The 22,685-nt window shown below is 38.2% G+C and overlaps 1 protein-coding gene and 1 pseudogene across 6 annotated transcripts in view; both read left to right on the plus strand.

Moving 5' to 3' along the window:
* The first annotated feature begins 621 nt into the window (after positions 1-621).
* Positions 622-11,191, plus strand: LOC309628049 (bifunctional methylenetetrahydrofolate dehydrogenase/cyclohydrolase, mitochondrial pseudogene; annotated as a pseudogene). Its single transcript has one exon. The product of its transcript is annotated as a bifunctional methylenetetrahydrofolate dehydrogenase/cyclohydrolase, mitochondrial pseudogene (transcript).
* Positions 11,192-20,734: 9,543 nt separating this feature from the next.
* The window catches only part of RFC1 (replication factor C subunit 1), a 73,294-nt gene continuing 71,343 nt past the window's right edge, over positions 20,735-22,685 (plus strand). Inside the window, exon 1 of one of the 5 annotated variants that reach the window (XM_082390490.1) lies at positions 20,735-21,085. In XM_082390490.1, coding sequence (XP_082246616.1) covers positions 21,083-21,085 — 3 coding nt within the window. In that variant the 5' untranslated portion in view covers positions 20,735-21,082. The remainder of the gene's footprint in view (positions 21,086-22,685) is intronic. The other 4 variants (XR_014244098.1, XM_082390488.1, XM_082390486.1 and 1 more) reach the window with 4 other exon arrangements.

A 22,685-nucleotide genomic window follows, 5' to 3' on the forward strand; every position in this document is an offset into this window, starting at 1 on the left:
CACAAACATATTTATTTCAAAAATATATAGCCACAGACATTTAAGATGGTAAATTTTATGTAATGTGTATTTTACCACAATTTAAAAAAAGTATATATATAGGGAATTCCTTGACAGTCCAGTGGTTAGGACTCTGTACTTTCACTGCTGAGGGCCCAGGTTCAATCCCTGGATGGGGAAATAAGATCCCACAAGCCATGTGGCACAGCCAAAAAAAAAAAAAAAAAAAAATATATATATATATATATATATATAGAGAGAGAGAGAGAGAGAGAGAGAGAGAGAGAGAGAAAGAGAGAGCCACAGAACTCTAGAAGAAAACGAAGTAAATATGAAATTATATAAATATATATTTTGTATGATCTTATGTATATATGATCACATATAATTTATAATTAAAATATTTGAAAAAATAAAAATTGGAAGACTAATAACAAACTTGAAAAAGGAGCAGATCTAGAAAGAAAATGGCTAACTTTTTATTATATAAGTAATTCATCACAAATCAATATGAAAAATACTCTAAATCAAATAAATGGACAAACAACATGAATGAAAAATATACAAAAGAGGACTGTGTAGCTAATGAAAAAAATTTAAATGACCAGTAATTAAAAACACATACAAAAATAACTATATAATATTTTCTTTTATAAAATTAGCAAAAATAAATATCAGTAATGAAAATCAGTGTTGATGAGATTGTAGGACATTGCTGATTAGAATATAAATTTGTACAATACTCATGGAAAGCAATTTTTCAATATATCATGAACCTTAGATTTTGTCATATCTTTTAATCTAATAACTTCTGAAATGTATCATAATAAGTTATTACCAATATAAAAATGCTATATGTGCAAATATTTTTATAGCAGCATTATTTAACAGAAGGAAATTAAAAATAATTTAAGGATTCATTCATAAGAGAATAATTACCTAAAGCATGAAATATTCATTTGGTGAAATGTTGTAGAGTTGTTAACATTTTCAAAGAATATATAGTAACATTAAAATGTTGAAGATAAAAAACTAACTGAAAAAATCCAGATAATAAATTGAATAATGGTATGATTATAATGATGTGATAAAAGCTATAACCAATACATAGAATTATAAGAAAATACCCACATTTTACCATATTGTGTTTGGATGGTGAAAAATAGGTTATAATTATTTCCTTTATTTTATATATTAAAAACTTTTACTTTTAATAACAAAAATGAACATTAAAAAGTCAATATTAGATATAAAACTTTATTGATGAGAAATTAGATAGTTTCCTGCTAAGATTAGGAACAAGGCAAGGATTTCTACTCTCACCACTTCTACTCAACATCATACTAGAAGTCCTAGCTAATGTAATAAGACAAGAAAAGGAAATAAAAATTATACAGATCAGGAAGCAAGAAATAAGACGATCTTTGTAGATGATGATCATTGTCAATGTAGGAAATCCCAAAGAGTTAACCAAAAAAAAAAAAAAAATTATGGAACTAGTGAGCAACTATATATCAAGGTTGTTAAGTACAGTTTAATATACAAAAATCAATTGTTTTCTTATTTACCAGCAGTGGACAATTGGAATTTGAAATTAAAAAGATAATACCATTTACATTAGCACCAAATAAAGTTAAATACTTAGGTATAAATCTAACAAAATATGTGCAAGATCTATATGAGGAAAATTACAAAACTTTGATGAAAGAAATCAGAAAGATCTAAATAAATGGAGAGAGATTCCATGTACATGGATAGGAAAATTAAATATTATCAAGCTGTGAGTTCTCTGTAACTTGATCTATAGATTCAATGCAATCCCTAAAAATCCCAGCCAGGTATTTTTATGGATATTGACAAATTGATCCTAAAGTTTATATAGAAAGGCAAAAGACCCAGAATAGCCAACATAATATTAAAGGACAAACCAAGGACTGATGATACTTGACTTTAAGACTTTCTCTAGGGACTTCCCTGGTGGTCCAGTGAGTAAGACTATGCGCTGCCAATGCAGGGGGCCCGAATTCGATCCCTGGTTGGAGAACTAGTTCCCACATGCCTGCCACAACTAAGAGTTTGCATGCCACAGCTAAAGGTCCCACATGCCACAGCGAGGATCCTGTGTGCCACAACTAAGACGTGGCACAGCCAAAATAAATAAATAAATATTAAAAAAAAAAACTTTCTCTTAAGCTACAGCAATCAAGACAGTGTGGTATTAGCAAAAGACACACAGAGAAATGGTACAAAATAGAGAGCCCAGAAATACACCTCCATAAATATGGTCAGTTGATCTTTTTTTTTTTTTTTTTTAAATTTATTTATTTATTTATTTATGGCTGTGTTGGGTCTTCGTTTCTGTGCTAGGGCTTTCTCTAGTTGTGGCAAGCGGGGGCCACTCTTCATCGCGGTGCGCGGGCCTCTCACTATCGCGGCCTCTCTTGTTGCAGACCACAGGCTCCAGATGCGCAGGCTCAGTAATTGTGACTCACTGGCCCAGTTGCTCCGCGGCATGTGGGATCTTCCCAGACCAGGGCCCGAACCCGTGTCCCCTGCATTGGCAGGCAGATTCTCAACCACTGCGCCACCAGGGAAGCCCTGGTCAGTTGATCTTTGACAGAGGAGCAAAAGCAATTCAATGGAGTAAGGATAGCCTTTTCAACAAATGTTGCTGGAATAACTGGACACCCACTTGCAAAAAAATGAATCTAGTTAAAGACTTTACACACTTCACAAAAATTAACTCAAAGTGAATCACAGACCTAAATATAAAGTGAAAAACTATAAAACTTCTAGAAGATAACATAGAAGAAAATCTAGGAGACCTTGGGTTTGACAATGACTTGTTAGATATAACACCAAAAACATGACCCAACAAAGAAAAAAAATTTACAAGTTGAACTTCATTTAAAACAAAACAAAACAAAACAAAACAAAAACCAAAAAACCAAAAGCTTCTGCTCTGCAAAAGACATTGTTAAGAGAAGGAAAAGATTATCCACACATTAGGAGAAAATCTGTGCAAAACAGATAAACATCAATAAAGCACTAGTATCCAAAATGTACAAAGAACTCTAAAATTCAACAAAAACAATAATAAGAAAATCCAATTAAAAGGATGCAAAAAATCTGAACAAACGTCTCAGCAAAGAGAATATACAGATGGCAAATAAGTATATGAAAGGATACTCCGCATTATATGTCATTAGGGAATTGCAAATTAAAACAATGAGATACTGGTACATACCTATTAGAATGGTCAAAATCCAGAACACTGACAACACCAAATGCTGACAAGGTTGTGGAACAACAGAAACTCTTATTTATTGTTGGTGAGAATGCAAAAACTTATGGACGATTTGGAAGGCGCCTTGGAAATTTCTTACAAAACTACTTATAAGTTTCTTACCAAACATACTCTTATCACACTATCCAGCAATCATATTCCTTGGTATTTCCCCAATGAATTGAAAATTTATGTCCACACAAAAACCTGCACATGAATGTTTGTAGAAGCTTTATTCATAATTGCCAAAACTTGGAAGCAACCAACATGTCATTTAATAGGTGAGTGGATAAACAAAGCTGTGTCATATCCGTACAATGGAATATTATTCAGTGATAAGAAGAAATGAGGTATTAAGCCAGGAAAAGACATGGAGGAGCCTTAAATGTACATTACTAAGTGAAAGAAACCAATCTGAAAAGGCTACATACTGTATGATTCAAACTATAATATATGTTAAGCTGTAAAAAGATCAGTGGTCCCCAAGTACTGGGAGAGGAAGGGATGAATAGATGGATCACAGGGGATTTTTGGGGCAGTGAAAGGAATATTTTGTAGGATAGTGTGATGTTGGACCCATTAATCAAAATCCTTAGAATGTACAACACAAAGAGTGAACGCTGGGACTCCTCTGGTGGCGCAGTGGTTAAGAATTCACCTGCCAATGCAGGGGACATGGGTTTGAGCCCTGGTTCAGGAAGATCCCACATGACATGGAGCAACTAAGCCCATGTGCCACAACTACTGAGCCTGCGCTCTAGAGTCCATGAGCCACAACTACTGAGCCTGCGTACCACAACTAAGCCCATGTGCCTAGAGCCCGTGCTCCACAACAAGAGAAGCCACCACAATGAGAAGACCGCGCACCGCAAGGAAGACTAACCCTGCTCAACACAACTAGAGATAGCCCGCGTACAGCAACGAAGACCCAACACAGCCAAAATAAATAAATAAATTAATTAATTAATTTAAAAAAAGAGTGAACCCTAATGTAAACTATGAACTTTAGTTAGTAATATATCAATATTGGCCTACCAATTGTAACAAATATACCACACTAATGCAAGATGTTAAAAATAGGGGAAATGTGGGGGGAGGGAGTGAAGGAGTGTATGGAAACTATAATTGCTCAATAAAAGTCTTTTAATTAAAAAAAGTTAATTGACAAAGGCTAAGTTTTGAAATGTGTACTGAGTATTTTTTAAAATTTATTTTTATTTAACTATAGTTGATTTACAATATTGTGTTAGTTTCAGGTGTACAGCTTCAAATTCTTTTCCATTATAGATTATTACAAGATATTGAATATAGTTCCTGTGCTAAAAAGTAAATCTTTGTTGTTTATCTATTTTATATATAGTGGTATGTATCTGTTAACCCCTTACTCCTAATTTATCCCACCCCTTCCCCTTTCCCTTTGGTAACCATAGGTTTGTTTTCTATGTCTGTGAGTCTGTTTCTGTTTTGTAAATAAGTTCATTTGTGTCATATTGTAGACTCCACAAATAAGTGATATCATATGGTATTTGTCTTTCTCTTTCTGACTTACTTTACTTAGCATGATAATCTCTAGGTCCGTCTATGTTTCTGCAAATGGTAGTGTTTCATTCTTTTTTTTTATGGCTGAGTAATATTCTATTATATATATACTATAGTATATATTACTATATATATTATACATACTATTACATAGTACATAATATATACATTATATATATAATGGAATATATATATATCACATCTTCTTTATCCATTCATCTGTTGATGGGGCACTTAGGTTGCTTCAATGTCTTGGCTTTTTTTTTTTTTTTTTAAAGAATGAAAGAGAGGGCGCTGGCCATGGCTGCAGCGTCCCTCATATCCACTTCGGCCACCCTGCTGCTCCGGTCCGGTGCAGAGCTGTTGCCTCCACCATCGCCCCTTCCACCTCTTGGCAGTATGAAATGAAGCTGTTGTCATTTCTGGAAGGAAACTTGCCAAGCAGATCAAGCAGGAAGTGCAGCAGGAGGTGGAAGAGTGGGTGGCGTCAGGCAACAAACGGCCGCACCTGAGCGTGGTTCTGGTTGGCGAGAATTCCACAAGTCACTCCTCTGTCCTCCACAAAACCAGAGCAGCTGCTGATGTGGGAATCAACTGTGAGACAATTGTGAAACCAGCTTCAATTTCAGAGGAAGAACTGTTGAATTTAATCAATAAACTAAATAATGATGATAATGTAGATGGCCTCCTCGTTCAGCTGCCTCTTCCAGAGCACATTGATGAGAGAAAGATCTGCAGTGCTGTTTCTCCAGACAAAGATGGTGATGGCTTTCATGTAATTAACGTAGGGCGAATGTGTTTGGACCAGAATTCCATGTTACCAGCTACTCCATGGGGTGTGTAGGAAATAATTAAGCAAACTGGCATTCCAACCCTAGGGAAGAATGTGGGTGTGGGTGGAAGGTTAAAAAATGTTGGAATGCCCATTGCAGTGTTACTACACACCGAAGGGGTGCACGAACATCCTGGAGGTGATGCTGCTGTCACAATTTCTCATCCATACACTTCCAAGGAGCAGCTGAAGAAACATACAGCTCTTGCAGATATTGTGGTCTCCGCTGCAGGCATTCCAAATCTGATCACAGCCAATATGATTAAGGAAGGAGCAGCTGTCATTGATGTGGGAATAAATAGAATTCAAGATCCCATAACTGCTAAACCCAAGTTGGTTGGAGATGTGGATTTTGAAGGAGTCAGGAAGAAAGCCGGTTACATCACTCCAGGCCCTGGGGGGTGTTGGTCCCATGACAGTGGCAATGCTAATGAAGAATACCATTACTGCTGCAAAAAAAGTGCTGAGGCTTGAAGAGTGGGAAGTACTGAAGTCTAAGGAGCTTGGAGTAGCAAGTAATTAACTATTGTGTCTTCTGTGTCATGCACAGCACTCCAAGCTAGTTCACGAGGAAAACCAGGCCGATAGAAATGCAATATTTATTCTACTTAAATGGTTTAAAACAATGCTTTGCATTTATTTGTAAGCTTAAATGGGCGGGTGTTTGCACACATAGCTCTGCAGTTACCCACCAGGGAGCACGCCACTATCGTGCGGGGTCATACGATCCAGCCGAGAGAAGCCATTAACCTACTGATTAACAGGCGGACACTGTCACATTGAGAATGGCTGCCTAACTTTGTCAAGCCACTTCAGTTAAAATTTGTCTTTTTTAGGAGGGCAGCTATGCTCACCACTATACCACCAACGCTGCACAAATTTGTCTTTTCTACAATTGCACTTCCCAAGTGCTATTCCAATAATGAGTTGATGCTCACTTTAGGTTCCAAACCTTTTGAGTTCCACTGGTCAAGCCAAAGGAAAAATGTTGCAAGAGAAAACTAGGGAAAAGGTAAGAAGAAAGAAATGATGGTAACTGAGTAGAAAAAAATTACCCTAATTTAATATATGTATTGATTGATAGCCAGAAGAAAAACTACATGTTAATAGTCTCTTAAGCTGTCATTTTGTAGCTTAGTCATTGGGAAAATGTTTGGGGTTGTTTCATTTGCCACTAGCCCTCGTTTTATGTTCGTTACCATTCCTGAGGTCTCCCCATTTTAGTTTTCTAGGATTGACAGTCTTATTTTATAAATTATTCATGTATGTTGTCATACTTGACTTTCCTACATACTTCAACTTCATTGTCAAATTTTTATACTGTTGGGGGTGTCTGTATGGTTTCTTTAGTGTATCTTGAAACCTGTATTTGGACAACATAACTTGGGCTTGATGATCATTAGGGCAGCTTGTATAAGTATGCAACTTACTTTTCCACCAAAGAACTGTCAACAGCTGCCAGCTTTTCTCTGATGCACCTGTTGGCTTTCCTCGATTGATTTTTGAGAACTTGAGTTAATATTGAATTTAATCAGACTTTCTGATTAAAGGACTTTATTGCTTCATTTTGTTTTTTTAAATAAAACACTCTGACTGGTATAGAATGAAAAAAAAAAGAATGAAAGAAAAAAACACATATGAAGAAATTTTATGATGACAATGACTTAATACTGAGATTAAAAATTTCTAAATATTTATGAAAACAGACTATGAATTCATGAAGTATTTATCATGACTTAGTGAATCAGGATAGGGCATCATCTTTCCTAAACAATTATCAAATATTTATTCAATATTTTACTCATAAAATGACCCATCTTAGGTCCTAGGAGAGAACTATATATATGTCCCTGCCCTCAAAGAGTATACAGTTTAGTCAAGGCAAAAACATAATAAAAACCATAAAATGTCTAAGAATATAAATAGCGTCTGCCAAGTACCAGGTAAGTGGGACAGATATACACACTCTAGGAATTCTACATTCAAAACATCACTTCATAATGCTTTGTACAAATGACAGAATTTTACAGCTGGAAGGGTCTTTAGAGATCATCTAGGTAAGCCCTTTATTTTATAGATGAGCGTTTTGGGACCAAGATATTAGAGGCCAGAATTCATCACTTAATCATTCATCTATTCATTCAACAAATCTTTGTTGACTATCTCCTATGGATCAAGCACTTTGCTGGAGGCTGGAATTTAAAACTGAAGATGTCACAGTATTCATAAATCTTATAGATTTGTGGCCACCTGTAGAGGAAAGGCTGGCTGGACACTCTATTCTCTATATTCAATGCTGTGGAAGGGAGAGCATACATTTTGGTGTTTAGCTAGCATCCTCTGCCACAGGAGAGTGCCCTGATCAGATCTGCACTCTAGGAGAATCACTCTGGCAGGGAGTGGGTAATCCTGGGGCAGGGAGATTGGTTAAGAGGCTCTTCCGTTAATCTGAGTGAAAAATGATTTGGCTTGAACAAAGGTAGTAGTAGTGTAGGTGGCAAGAAAGAGACAAGTTCAAGAACTAGTTAGAAGGGCTTCCCTGGTGGCGCAGTGGTTAAGAATCCGCCTGCCAATGCAGGGGACACGGGTTCGAGCCCTGGTCCGGGAAGATCCCACATGACGCAGAGCGGCTGGGCCCGTGTGTCACAACTACTGAGCCTGCACTCTAGAGCCCACGAGCCACAACTACTGAGCCCGTGTGCCACAACTACTGAAGCCCACGCGCCTAGAGCCGGTGCTCCACAACAGGAGAGGCCACCGCAATGAGAAGCCCAAGCACCAAAACAAAGAGTAGCCCCCGCCCGCAACTAGAGAAAGCCCGCGTGCGCAGCCGCGAAGACCCAACGCAACCAAAAAAAAAAAAAAAAAAAAAAGAACTAGTTAGAGGATAATATCGACAGGCCTCAATAATCAATTGGATGTTGAGACTGAGTTTAGGAGAAGGAGCCAATGGTGACCCAGAGTTCTGATTTGGGCAACTGGGTAAAACAGAATACAGAAGACTTTGGAAAGAAGATGGTGTTTTAAACATTTTGAGTTTGAGGTATGAGATATCTGATGACCAGGTAGTATTTGAGACTAAAGTTTGAGGAAAGATTTTTTCTGAAGATATAGATGTGGGCATTATCAGTATATAGACAATAGGTGAAGTTTTAGAAATGAATGGAGATGCATCACACAAGAAGAAGTGAAAAAGTAGTTTTTCTCAAGCTTTTAAAAACATTTTTATTGTGGTAAAATATATGTAACATGAAATTTACCATTTTAACCATTTTTAGATGTACAGTTCAGTGGCATTAAGTGCATTCACATTGTTGTGCCACCATCATCATCACCCATCTCCAGAATTCGGTCATCTTCCCAAACTGAAACTCTGTACCCATTCAACAATAACCCCCCGTTTCCCCCTCCCCTGAGCCTCCAGTATTAACAATCTACTTTCTGCATCTCTATGAATTTGACTTCTCCAGGTATCTCACATAAATAGAATCACACTATACCTGTCCTTTTGTGTTTGTCTTATTTCACTTAGCATTACGTTTTCATAACGGTTCATCCATTTGTAACATGTGTCAGAATTTAATTCCCTTCTAAGGCTGAATAATATTCCATTGTGTGGCTATACCACGTTTTGTTTATCCATTCATCCATTGATGAACATTTGGGTTGTTTCTAGCTTTTGCTTATTGTGAATAACGCTGCTATGAAATGAGTATATAAATACCTGTTAGAGTCCGTGCTTTCAGTTCTTTGGAGTGTATACCCAGAAGTGGAACTGCTGGATCATATGGAAATTCTATGTTTAATTTTTTGAGGAATTTCTGTACTGTTTTCCACATTCTCAATTTTTGCTATGCATCAGAATCACCTCTTTTTTTTTTTTAAATTTATTTATTTATTTATTTATTTATGGCTGTGTTGGGTCTTCGTTTCTGTGCGAGGGCTTTCTCTAGCTGTGGCAAGCGGGGGCCACTCTTCATCGCGGTGCGCGGGCCTCTCACTGTCGCGGCCTCTTGTTGCGGAGCACAGGCTCCAGATGCGCAGGCTCAGTAGTTGTGGCTCACGGGCCTAGTTGCTCCGCGGCATGTGGGATCTTCCCAGACCAGGGCTCGAACCCGTGTCCCCTGCATTGGCAGGCAGATTCTCAACCACTGCGCCACCAGGGAAGCCCCAGAATCACCTCTTGAGTTTTAAAAAATACATATGCTCAATCTCCACCCCTGGAGACTGATTCAGAAGATCTGAATAGATACCTGACTTCCGTTTCTTTTTAGAATTCAAATTCTTTAAAATACTAGAAACAAATTATTAAGAGGTGATTTTAAAAGAGTAAAAATAAAAGAATATGGAGCAAAAAGCTGAAGTCCCCCCTGTTAACATTTGGAGTCTATCTTTACACACACATACACACTTTTTGTACTTTTAAAAACCATAAATATGATCACACACCATACACAGTATACTACAACATGCTCTATTTTCTTTTAAATAAATTTATTTATTTTCTTTTATTTATTTTTGGCTGAGTTGTGTCTTCGTTACTGTGCGCGTGCTTTCTCTAGTTGCAGCGAGCGGGGGCTACCCCTCGCTGTGGTGCGCGGGCTTCTCACTGTGGCGGCCTCTCCCGCTGCGGAGCACGGGCTCAAAGCGTGCAGGCTTCAACAATTGTGGCTGCAGGCTCTAGAGCGCAGGCTCAGTAGTTGTGGCACACGGGCTTAGTTGCTCCGCGGCATGTGGGATCTGCCCCGACCAGGGCTCGAACCCAGTCCCCTGCACTGGCAGGTGGATTCTCAACCACTGTGCCACCAGGGAAGCCCTCTATTTTCTTAATAATTTATTCTGAAGCTCTTCCTATGTCAGTACACATGAATCTAGCTAAGTGGTTTCCAATAGATGCATAATATTCCATGGCATATATGCACCTATATATTTTATTTATTTAACTATTTATGAACTGGTAAACATTTAAGTTTTTCCATTTTTTCTATTACAAACAATTCTGCAATTAATAACCTTGAATCCATAACTTTGCATATGTGGGAGATACAAGAGATTGCTAAAACTGGAATTGTTGGGTTAAAGAGTATGTATATTTTCTATGTTCAGGGATATTTCCCAACTGCCTTCAGAAAGGCAGTAGATACTTTCAAGCTCCTACCATTAGTGCATGAGGGCCATTTTCCCCTATTTTCCTCAGTATTGGGTATTATCAATAGTTCTCTTTTTTGTCAATATGGTAAAAAATGTCATTTCATTTTTGTATTCATTTGGGTTTCATATTTTTATTGGTCCTTTGAATTTTTTCTTCTGTGAGTTACCTTTTCATCTCCTTTGTTTACTTTCTGATTTTTTCTTTTTCTAAAGAATTAGAGGAGGAAGCTCATTATATATAAAGTATTAAATCCCTTGTCTGATGTATATGTTGCAAATATTTTCTCCCAACGATCTAAGTCTTTTTAAAAACAGCTTTATTGAGATATAACCCCCATACCATACAATTCATCCACTAAAAATATACAATTCAACAGTTTTTAGTGTATTCAGAGTTGTGCAACCATTACCACAATCGATTTCAGAATATTACTGAACTTTGCTTTAAAATATTTACGTGTGCAAAAGGCTTTCACTTTGTACAATCAAATTATTCATTTCCTTTTGGGTTTCTGGGCCAGGAAAGCAGTCCCCACTCCAAAATTGTAAAGATATTCTCCTATATATTGTTTTTAGTCCTTTTATAGTTTTGTTTTTCATGTGTGATCTTCTTAAAATTAATTTTTATTTTTATTAGGTATTTACTCCCCCATCCCCTCCCCCACTTTCAACTCTGTAGCTGTTCGTCTAGAATTTGTACATCACCACATTTGTATTTTGCATAATACTCAGGTACTGCTATCTTTCAATTCATTAATTTTAGACTATCTATTGATGTCGTTTCATGGTAGATAAAGATTTAGGTTTCTGGTATCACCATTTTCTGTTGGTTAAAAAAATTACCTTTTTGTTAAATTGATATCTAGAGTTTACATTATTTTTTACATAAATATTATTCATTGCTGAGTACTGTAGTACACTATAATTATGTTCTCTCCCTTTCTTTTTGTTTTTCTTGTCGGTTAATAATTGCCTTGTTTTTCATTTGCTTAGTTGTCTGTACCTATTGCCAAGTTCCCACACCTGCCAATAGCTCTTAGTACAAGGTCAATCTCTTCTATTATTAGTTTCAATCTTTTTTCTTGGAGTTACTCCTCCTGCAGACCTTTGTTCCCCTCTATCTACTGATGCTCTGGGCCTGCTCCATTCTGCCTATTTGTCATTTTGGGACTTCCCTTTGCTGACAACTTAGGAATTCCTTTACCTTTTCCTAGTTTGGATTCCATTACATGAATCTCATTCTTTCACTTTTCCTGGTTTATTCCCTCCTTGTCATGGAGTAAATGTCCCAGTAGCTTTGTCCAGAGGGCACAGTGATGACAGCCCTTGCTATGCCTGTCTCCTAAGTGACACTGCTGCAGTCTGGACAGCTTGTCCTCTCTCTACACCTGGGGCACACCTGGGGATTCCCCTCCCTTTTCTTTTTCTGTGCTGGATTGCCTTTTTCTTTACCTGATATCTTCCTATATCTTCCTTTTTGTTTGCCCCCTCATTTTGATGAAGCACATTTTCTAGTAGTTTCCTGAAAGAAGATACAGAGGGAATACATTTTGGAGGACGGGAGTGGGGATTACATGTCTTTTCCCACAAACATTTGTTTGGTTGTTTGGCTGGTTTTAGACTTCTAGGTTGGGGATCATTTCATATAAACTTTCAAAAGGAGACAGAGGTGATGCTTCCTGTGGTGGTAGAAGCTGATGGGCCACTTCTAGTACCACTAGTAGTTGAAGCAGCCAGCTCCACGTTCCCCGGACTGACTCCAAATTCCTAAGTGTGGGAGGCCTTGGCAGTGGCAGTGGTCATGAAAGCAGCAACAGTAGTTGCAGTTTCCAAGTGTGACCTTAAAGCCAAAAGTCTAGTGATGAAGCCAAAAGTCTAGTGGTGGTGTCTGGCTTCATTTCTTAAACCCCTGCCCCTCCAACAGATTAAGTACTAAATTCCTGTAAAAAACCAAAACAATACTCTTTTCTGAATGAAATATCCAGAGTGATTTCTGCTTCCTATACTGTTGGTCAATAGATGAAATGTTCCTCTCTGTGATTATGTCTGTAAATACTTCATACATAGCTGTGCTGTATTCTGAATCGCTAGTTATTGGGAACCTAAATCTGTTTTTTGTTGTTTTTTGCTGACTCTCACTCATGGTGCTGGTGTTTGGTCATCTTTGATTGTGAGTAGAGGCTTTGACGTGGTGAGGGGGTGAACTGTACAGATAGTTGAGGGAAGAGCACTCGCCAGAGAGTGAGTAGAGAGTGAAACGTCCTTGAAGCAGAAGCATGTCTGGCACCTTCAAGAAATAATGAAGAGGTCAGTGTGGCTGAGGTGGAATGACTGAGAGTAGTAGGCAGTAAGTATAGAGAGGTAATAGGGCCAGATGGCACAGGGGAACAGGGAGGAATTTGTCTTATACCCTTAATGAGAAGAGGAGCACTAGAGAGTTTTCAGCAGAGAGTGACACGATCTAACTCACATTTGAAAAGAATCAGTCTGGATGCTGGGTTCAGGGTGTACTGTGAGGGGAACAAAAGCTGAATCAGGGCAATCAGTCAAGAGACGATAACCAGGTGAGAGCTGATGGTGGCTTGGACCTGCATGGTACTGGTAGACGTAGTGAGATTTGTTAGGTTCTGGTTATGTTGTGAAGGTAGTACCAACAGAATTTGCTGATGGCTTGGATATGAGTGTCTGTGTGTGTGTGTGTGTGTGTGTGTGTGTGTGTGTGAGAGAGAGAGAGACAGAGAGACAGAGAGACAGAGAGACAGAGAGAGACAAAGTAGGATTGCTTCAAAAATTTTTGGCCTGAGCAAATGGTAGGATGCTATCAGTTGAGATGCAGGTTTGTGAGGGAAGATTAGGAGTTTAGTTTTGGACAGAGTAACTTTGATATGTCTATTAGACAGCCAAGTGGAGATGTGAAGTTGGAAAATGGATACATAAATCTGAAGTTTACAGGAAAAATCAGCAGTTGATAGAAATTTGGAAGTGTCAGTATTTATATAGTATGTAAGTCTATGAGATTGGATGAAATCACCAGGCAGTGAGTATAGAAACAAGCCCTAGGGTAATCAAATATTAAAAGGACAGAAAATTAGGAGCAATGAACATAAGAGTCTGAGGACTGACTACTGAAGAAAGAAGAAAACTAGGAGACTACAGATGTCCTTGAAACAAAGTGAAGAAAGTATTTCATCAAGAAATACTTCTCATGAAGAAATGTTTTGTTGAAATCATAAATATTTAAGTTCCAGGTTATTAATAATTTATTAATTATACCTTCAAGTTTTTTTTAAACAAATGATCTTCTTAAAAATTTCATTAAGCTTCATAGCCATGTTATACATTACTTGGACATAAATACAAATTTTCTAATTTCTTTGTTCATGACTATTTCTTTCATTCCAAGTCTAAAAGACATCTCAGATTTAACATGTCCAAAAACCAAATTCTTGTTTCCTACCTCCAATCCTGTTTGTTTAACAGCACAGCCATCTACTTTGGGGTCATCTTTTTTTTTTTACTTAAAAATAGTTATAGGAAAGTTGCAAAAAGAGTACAGAGAGTTCACACGCATCCTTCACTCAGTTTTGCTTCATATTAACTTATTATAATCACTTGCAATGATCAAAACTGGGATACTATGATATGCTACTATTTACTAAAGTACGGATCTTATTCAAATTTTACCTTATTTCCTTCTAACGTCCTCTCTGTCCAGGAAGCCACATTGCATTTAGTTACTGTGTATTTTTAGTCCTCTCCAATCTGTGACAGTTCCTCCATCTTTCATGACCTTGCTTTCATGACGTTTCATGACTGTTGCTGAATCCTGGTCAGTTAATTTGTAGATGGTCTCTCAGTTTTGGTCTGTTTGATGTTTTCTCATGATCAGATTTAGATTATGCACCCATGGTGGAAGAAGGGAAAAGAGGTGAAATTCAACTACAGTAATGGTTTCAACATACAGTAATGTTAGGTTTTTGCAAATCATACTCTTAGACTAAAATAAACATTTCCTGAAAAATGTCTAGGGCATCCCAGGTATTAGTGATACGCTGTATTTACTTTACCAGTTATAACGCTTCCCACCATCCCAGAGCTAATGATAATATTTATATAAAGGCATCAAACTAGGTATAATATTTTAAAATATAGAGTCCAAAGCACCTGACTTTGTTTTAAAGCAAGGTTAGCTCTTCCTATAGGAAGTAGCAATTTAAATGTATATGTTAAAAGTATTGTTTATATCCTTTTTGTGGCAATGAATCGTACTTCATATGAATAAGATTTTGCTGTATATTTTATGGAAGATGAGAATTTGTGGGAATTCCTTTTTCACGCGTCTTTTCTATTCTGACTTGTGTTCATTTACAAGATTTTTTTTTTTTACCTCTAATATACACTACTCTGTATAAACAGTGATTACATTCAATTCTGTTTAAACTGCATGTTGAGAAAGATGACCCGTGAGATTTCCATGGAAGTTCAAAAATGTTTTTATTGCAAACTTTGTTGAAATATGAATAACAATTCTAGGTGTATCTTATTATAGAAGCTCAGATTCTCAAGAGTCTTAAAGGTCTATAATATCCAAGTATGTGGTCATTCTTACTATAGCTGCAGTTCTCAAATAACTTATTGTAGTTTCCTTTATTTGCTATGCCTCACATTATTCCTATGAAACAACAAAAAATTCTAGAATTACTTTGATTTGTAGGACTTGGAGAATGAAAGATTATCCTAATCGTAAAATCTACCATCGCTACAAAATACTGTTGGCATTCCTGTTACTCTGTCTATAAACACCTTTAAAATTGCCAATGAATATTTTAGGGAATTAATTCACAATTTGAGATACATTACATATATAATCAAATGTGTATGTCAATAGTAAAGTTATATGTTTTTTGTTAAATTTACTTTTTTAAATGTAAATGTTTCTTCTAACTTAAGTGAAGAGACATTTATTAATGTAACAAACTTTATTATTTGTAAAATATCATCAGTCAAGTTTATATAAATTTAGATTACTCAAGCATAATCATATTAATGATTGATCATATTAATATGATTAATATGATAATCTTAATTCATCCAAGAATTAAGATAAATGACATAGTGCCTAATTTCTTAAGTCCACTTTAATGGTGACAGATTATGACTTAATGATTATGTTCATAAATGGATTACAAGGTCAACATCATTGTTCTGGATCTCTGCAGGTATCACAAACACAGAAAAGGACAAGCTGCCTAACGGATTGTTTTCTATAAGGAAAATGTTCCAAAAAACCCTGACAAAGCAGGACATGCTAATATTTATCCAGAGGGCAGAAAGTCACATTTGTTGTTGCACAGTGAAAATTCGATTGATTTCTGCTGATTTATGAAAGTCTATGTGAAAGACAATGTAACTATTGTGCTCTTGAAAAGCATTTCCAAGTGACTCCAAGTAAAGAGTTATTCCCATCACACAGGTAGGTTAACTAAGGCACAGGCATTAACGCTGAGAATTTATACTGCCCTTTGCAATTGTTTTTCACTTACATATGGCAGTAGTTAGATTATAAAGAATGACCAAAATTCAAGTCATGCACTTTCTAACACACAGCTTTTAAGTCATTTTGGGGAGGGCAATGATTTAACTCCCTGTATATGTTATGGAAAGAGAACCAATTATTATTCGCTTAATCCAACTATTCACATGTTTAGAAACATACTAGTAGAGATGTCACTGTCAATATTCTAACTTTTCAGGTAAAGAGTTCTTCAGGGAATGTCAATAATTCTTCTACCAGTGATATATCCCTAAGTGGAGGAGGGAAAGAGATCCCTAACTTTCACAAAATTGGCTTTGTTGACAGTTTTGCTTGAAGCCCTTTCTTTTAAGGATTAAGAGAAGGCCAGTGAGCATCAGGTGATCAGATCCAATACATAATATATCCCTTAAAATGGGTCTTCTCTGTGATAGGTCTCAAACCATTATTAAAAGAAAAAAATGTCTAAAAAAATATTTTAGGCTTTTGAAGATGCTCTTAATTCTGGAAACTGCAGTGTTTATTCAATTGCTGTGTTATCTGTTACCAGTGTTACTCTACAAATGAATTATTGGTCTTATTTATTCATCAGCTGGTTTCAGAAACATTTATACCAAGAAGAGCTGAACTAAGGAAAGCATGACTAAGGAAAACATGAGCAGACAGTTTTTATGAAAATACTTTCAAGAAAACATGCAAGGAATCTTTGTTAGCTAATGTTTTACATCACCGATAAATGACTTTCTGGGCCTCTCTAAAAAAACTATCTAAAAATCAACAGCCCTAGTTTGTTGTATTCTTCCTTTGTGAATCCTCAGTTTCTTGGAGATGCATTATTGTAGTCTTTCAGTTAATAGTGAGAGATGGGGGACTTCCCTGGTGGTCCAGTGGTTAAGACTCTGCACTTCCACTGCAGGGGGCACGGGTTCCATTGCTGGTTGGGGAGTTAATACCGCTTGGCGCAGCCAAAAAAAAAAAACCCCTGAGAGATGGGAGTAGTTATGACCTATTATCATTTTATTCTCATTGTCGAAGAAAGGCCACATAGAGATGGAAGGGGCACACAGGCTGGTCTTTTGCCTGGAATAAATTCAAACTAGACACTGTTATAGAATGGTGCCCTGTAAAGGTTAAAATCCAGATGCAGTTATTATGCAGAAACAAACCTAACAGGAGACTCTGCTGCTCTCCTACAGACAAATTAAAAAAAAATCATGTTTGGGAATCTTTTTAGCACTCTTCAAATTTCTCTGCCATGGGAAACAAAAGAGAATCATATTTTGCCACAAAACACATAGCAATCTTTTTTTTTCTTTTTTTGGCCATAAAATACAAAGTGTAAAATGATGGGATCATAGCAATCTTTTGGCTTAAAGTCTCATGAAGCCTTTCTTTATAGCACTTACCCTTATCTGAAAGTACAGAATTTATTTTTGTCTACTTACTTATTTTTCTCTTTTCCTCAGAAATATGAACTTTAGGGAAGCTGGGACTGTCTGTCTTGTTTACTATGGTTTCCCAGCATGCACATAAAAAAGTGCCGACACACAGTAGATGTTCAATAAATATTTGTTGAATGATGCATCAAAATCACCACAGTGGAGAAAATAAGCATGAATATTCTGTTCCTGCTTATTTTTTGGTTACACTTTGGGTTCTTTAAAACATTTCTGTTTATCTATTACTTTACAACAATCTACCCCAAACTTAGTACCTTAAAAGAACAATAATTTTATTATGCTCACACTACTGTGGGTCAGAGAATTTAGGCAAGCCTTGACTAGGTGATCTTTCTGCTCTACGTAGTGCTGACTGGGGTCACTTAGTGGAATTCCACTAGTAGCTGGTATGGTGGGTCCAAGATGGTTTCACTTACAAGCCTGGTACCTGGTGGAGATGGCTGTAAGCCTGGGCTCAACTGGCCGCTTCTCCTGCTTTACATGGTGGCTCAGGGCTTCAAGAGAGCAAGATGAGAGTTGCTGGTCCTCTTAAAGCTTACATTTGGAACTGTCATAGCATCATTTCCACCATATTCTTAGATCAAATCAGTCACAGGCCAGCCCACGTTTGGGGAGAAGTTTCAAAGCATATACAGCCATTTTAAATCTGGAACATTTAAAAAAAATTTTATTTTATTTATTTATTTATTTATGGCTGTGTTGGGTCTCTGTTGCTGTGCACGGACTTTCTCTAGTTGCAGCGAGTGGGGGCTACTCCTCTCTGCGGTGCGCAGGCCTCTCACTGCGGCGGCCCCGCCTGTCGTGGAGCACGGGCTCCAGGCGCCCGGGCCCCAGCAGTTATGGCATGCGGGCTCAGTAGTTGTGGCTCACGGGCTCAGTAGTTGTGGTGCACAGGCCTAGCCTCTCCGCGGCATGTGAGATCCTCCCGGACCAGGGCTCAAACCCATGTCCCCTGCATTGGCAGGCGGATTCCTAACCACTGCACCACCAGGGAAGTCCTGGTACATTTTTGAGATAGAATATTTCCAAGTAAATGTTCCTAAAGAAAACAATCCAATGCCACGGAGCAACTAAGCCCGTGTGCCACAATTACTGAGCCTGTGCTTTAGAGCCCGCGCACCACAACTACTGAAGCCTGTGGGCCTAGAACCTGTGCTCTGCAACTAAGCCCGTGTGCCACAATTACTGAGCCTGTGCTTTAGAGCCCGCGCACCACAACTACTGAAGCCTGTGGGCCTAGAACCTGTGCTCTGCAACAAGAGAAGCCACCTCAATGAGAAGCCCATTCACTGCAGTGAAGAGTAGTCCCCGCTCACCACAACTAGAGAAGACCCTTGTGCAGCAACAAAGACCAACGCAGCCAAAAATACATAAATAAATAAATAAACAAATACACAAATAAATAAATAAATAAATTTATTGAGGAAAAAAAAAAACAATCCAACAAATTCAGTTCAGTATCTTTCTGGAAGTTACAGTCTTCTGACTTAATTCTCACCTGAATTCAAGGAAGTCTTCAAAATACTAAAAAAGGAATGAAAAAGTTTAAAGTAGTATAATGTAAAAGATATGTAAAACATTTAATATACATCTTATTTGCTTATTTACAACACAATGAACATTGTCAATTGGTTTAGGTTCTCTGAAGTTATAGGCAAAAATTTATGTGATGTGTCTGCTATGTACAGTTTTCTGGGGAGTAGCTTCATAGCTTATTGATTTCTCAAAGGATCTAATGACTCCCCTCCTCCCCAATCAAGTATTTCCCTGAGTAAAATTATGGTGTAGATAAGTTCTTTTTTGGAAACATCTCCCTTGATAATACCTAGCCTTGTGTAATAATAATGATAATAGCTGACTTAAAAAAAAGATTATTATCTGCTTATGTGCCAGGAACAGTTTCATAACCTTATGAAGAACATAGTACTATTATCCTTGTTTTACAGTTGAGGAAACTGAGGCATAGTAACTTGCCCATGGTTACACAATTAGCATGTGGTGGGGCTAGGAACCCTAGCATATTGGCTTCAGAGGGTCCCATGCAATGAGGCCCTGTTCATGAGCTATAGTTTACTCCTTTGTAAATTGGGGACAATAATAGTAGCCAGTGTCATAGTGGGTATTAGATGAGTTAAACTGGGATAGTCCATAGCTGCATGCCTGGCACATACTACAGTGGGCAGTTAATAAATAGGAGCTCTCCATGCTTAGCCTCTGTTTTATTCCTGAAGTCTTTGCTATCTTTCACTGTAGCGATATGGGTGTGATAAAATGCAAGACGGAACCGGGGGTGGGTGGATAAGTGTTTGAAAGTCTAGGGCCAAAGCTGGAGATATTGCTCTTCCCATTAAACTCTTTAAGGCCTCATGTTTTCTCTTAAAATTGTATGCAAATGTCACATGCTATTCCACAGTTCAATTGCTTATCTATTAATATAAAACTTGTTTACTCCAAAGCTTTCGGGATCATTGTTCTTCTACGGAGAAGATGTACCTTATTTATGCCTTGGTTTCACACACACCCCTTTGAGGGACTCAGTCACGCAGGTTTGGGAATTTGGAGGCCTAGATTCCCAGCTAGGACCCTTAGCTTGTTTGGGCCTTATATTTTTCATTTATAAAATGGCGTGGGTAGTAATGACTATTTTACCAAAGTCTTTTCTGCCCTGGAATTATACAACATAAAATTGTCCTAAAAGTGTTTTCAAACTGTGGGTCTCCATTTAAAAGTAGGCGAAAAGACCAATTCGATTGGTCAAACATTAAAAAAAAAAAAATCAGGGTAAGTACTGTTTGGTGAAATTTTTGTTTCAGAATAGATATCAAAATGTAATATGTGAAACGTACACCTAAAAGGTGTCTTACTGCGGCTGGTAACAGAAACATTTTAAAGCTACATTTAAAGGAGCGCAATGCATCCTCTAAACGTGCCCGCCCTCGGGGGAAATCAATCTCAAAACCTCCCCACTTGAGAGCCCCCGAGAGAAGCGGAAGACGCAAATCTGGGTGCGGTCCTGGGCCCCGCCTCTCCTCGCGATTGCGGCGGCCCGCGGGTCTCGGGGACTGCACCTGGGCCCACGTGGCGTCTCCCGCCTCCCGCCTCCCGGCCCCGGCCTGGGCCCACAGGAAGCTGCGCACCTCCTGACGTCATCACAGGGCGCCGCTGCCTCGACCTCCTTCCACTTCGCGGGAGAAGTTGTTGGCGCGAATGGATCCCGAGCCGCGGTAACGGATTCCCCAGCCGGCCGGCCTGCCCGCCCGCGCCTTCATCCGTGGGCTGCAATGGTGAGCCCCCGGGGGAGGCTCTGCGGCCAGGGGGCTGGGGAGAGTTTGCAGGCTGGGCGTGGACCTGGCATTCCTGGCATGGAGGGTCGGGGAGGACCGCGATGCGTGGCTTCGGAGGGGAGCGAAGGCAAGAAAGGGGCCACAAACTGGGCACTGGTCTCACAGCTTTCCTTGCACCGCGGGCTTCAGCTCTCAGCCGCAGCCAGCGCGCAGGGCTATTCGTGCTGCGCAGCAGTTTTAACTTTTTTCCACTCTTGGGGGAAGGGAGAAAGGAAGGGAGTAATGAAGGTGATTTTGGGGGCTCAGCGGTACAGTTGCTTTTCCTGTTCAGTGTTGCTTCGAACCTCGGTTTGAGTCCTGCCTAAAGCGTTGATTTCAGGCCTTGGGTCTCGAAGGAGAAGAATGTTACAGACTTTGCTTTCTAATGAAAAAGTTGTCTTAGGCCTTCAACTTTCATCATTAACAGCTCTGCGAAATGCTCATCACAGAGCCGTTTTGAAATCGATGGCATGGGAAGGATGTTTTATTTTGTTTAGATGAGTTCATAGAAATCAAAGGGATAACACGGTTTACCAGGAAAAAAACAAAGCAAAAAACCTGGTAGAAACAGCTGTAATACATTTGACAGCTGTCATCGCTTATCACCTGATGTTAAAAATAATCTTAAAAAAAAACCCTCAGTGCATAATTCTGCATAAATCCTTTAAATAGAGAGTGAAATAATTATGCAGCCGTCAAAACAGACATTTACACTGGAATGGCAATAGATACAAGTATGTATTTGAAATATTTTAATTTAAAGGACAATTTATGATGGTCCATTAAGCCAGAATCTACTTAATAATCAGACATAACTTTTTCAGTCATTTTATCTTCAATCAGCTTATTTGTCTGTCACAATGCCAGCATTCTGAGCTGTGTGTGTGGAATTTTATGCCAAATTGGGAACCCTTACAGCCCTTCGTGTTTCTTCTCAGAGAAGGATGAAATGATGATAATAGCCACCTTGTAACAAGTATCTTCTTCAGGTGGATATGCAGGCTGTTTGTTTTACATGCCTTTCTTCATTTAAACCTCACAGCAATCCAGTTTCACAGATGACAAAGGAGGCTTTTAGAGTTTGAACAATTTGTGATATGACTAATAAATGGTTGAGCTAGAATTAGAACCTAGGTTTTTCTGACCACTACATTATACCACCTCCCTATAATGATCATAATTGCATTTTGGACTTCAGGCACTATGGTAATTGTGTAAAGTTCATGAGATTTGGAGTATTGAAGGTGAGAGTGAGGCAATGTTTTGGTCTTGCTCTGCCATTTAATGGTTAAGTGGTTTTGATTAAGTAAATATCTTAACTTTAACCTCTTAAATCCTCTGTTTCCTTACCTGTAAAAGGGGGGAAATATAGCTGCCTTAAGTGATTGTCTTGAGGATTAAACACGATAATAAATGTAAAGCTTCTATTCTGTTGCCTGGCATGTGGTAGGAAATATACAACTACATTACTAATGATCTAATTTTCTCAGGAAGGACTCTGTGGAACATTACAAAGAGTTTAAGGGACATCAAAGATGCCTCTGATGTTGTCAGTTATGGT

Source organism: Balaenoptera borealis (assembly GCF_965194805.1).
Source record: "Balaenoptera borealis genome assembly, chromosome: 4".
NCBI lineage: Eukaryota > Metazoa > Chordata > Mammalia > Artiodactyla > Balaenopteridae > Balaenoptera > Balaenoptera borealis.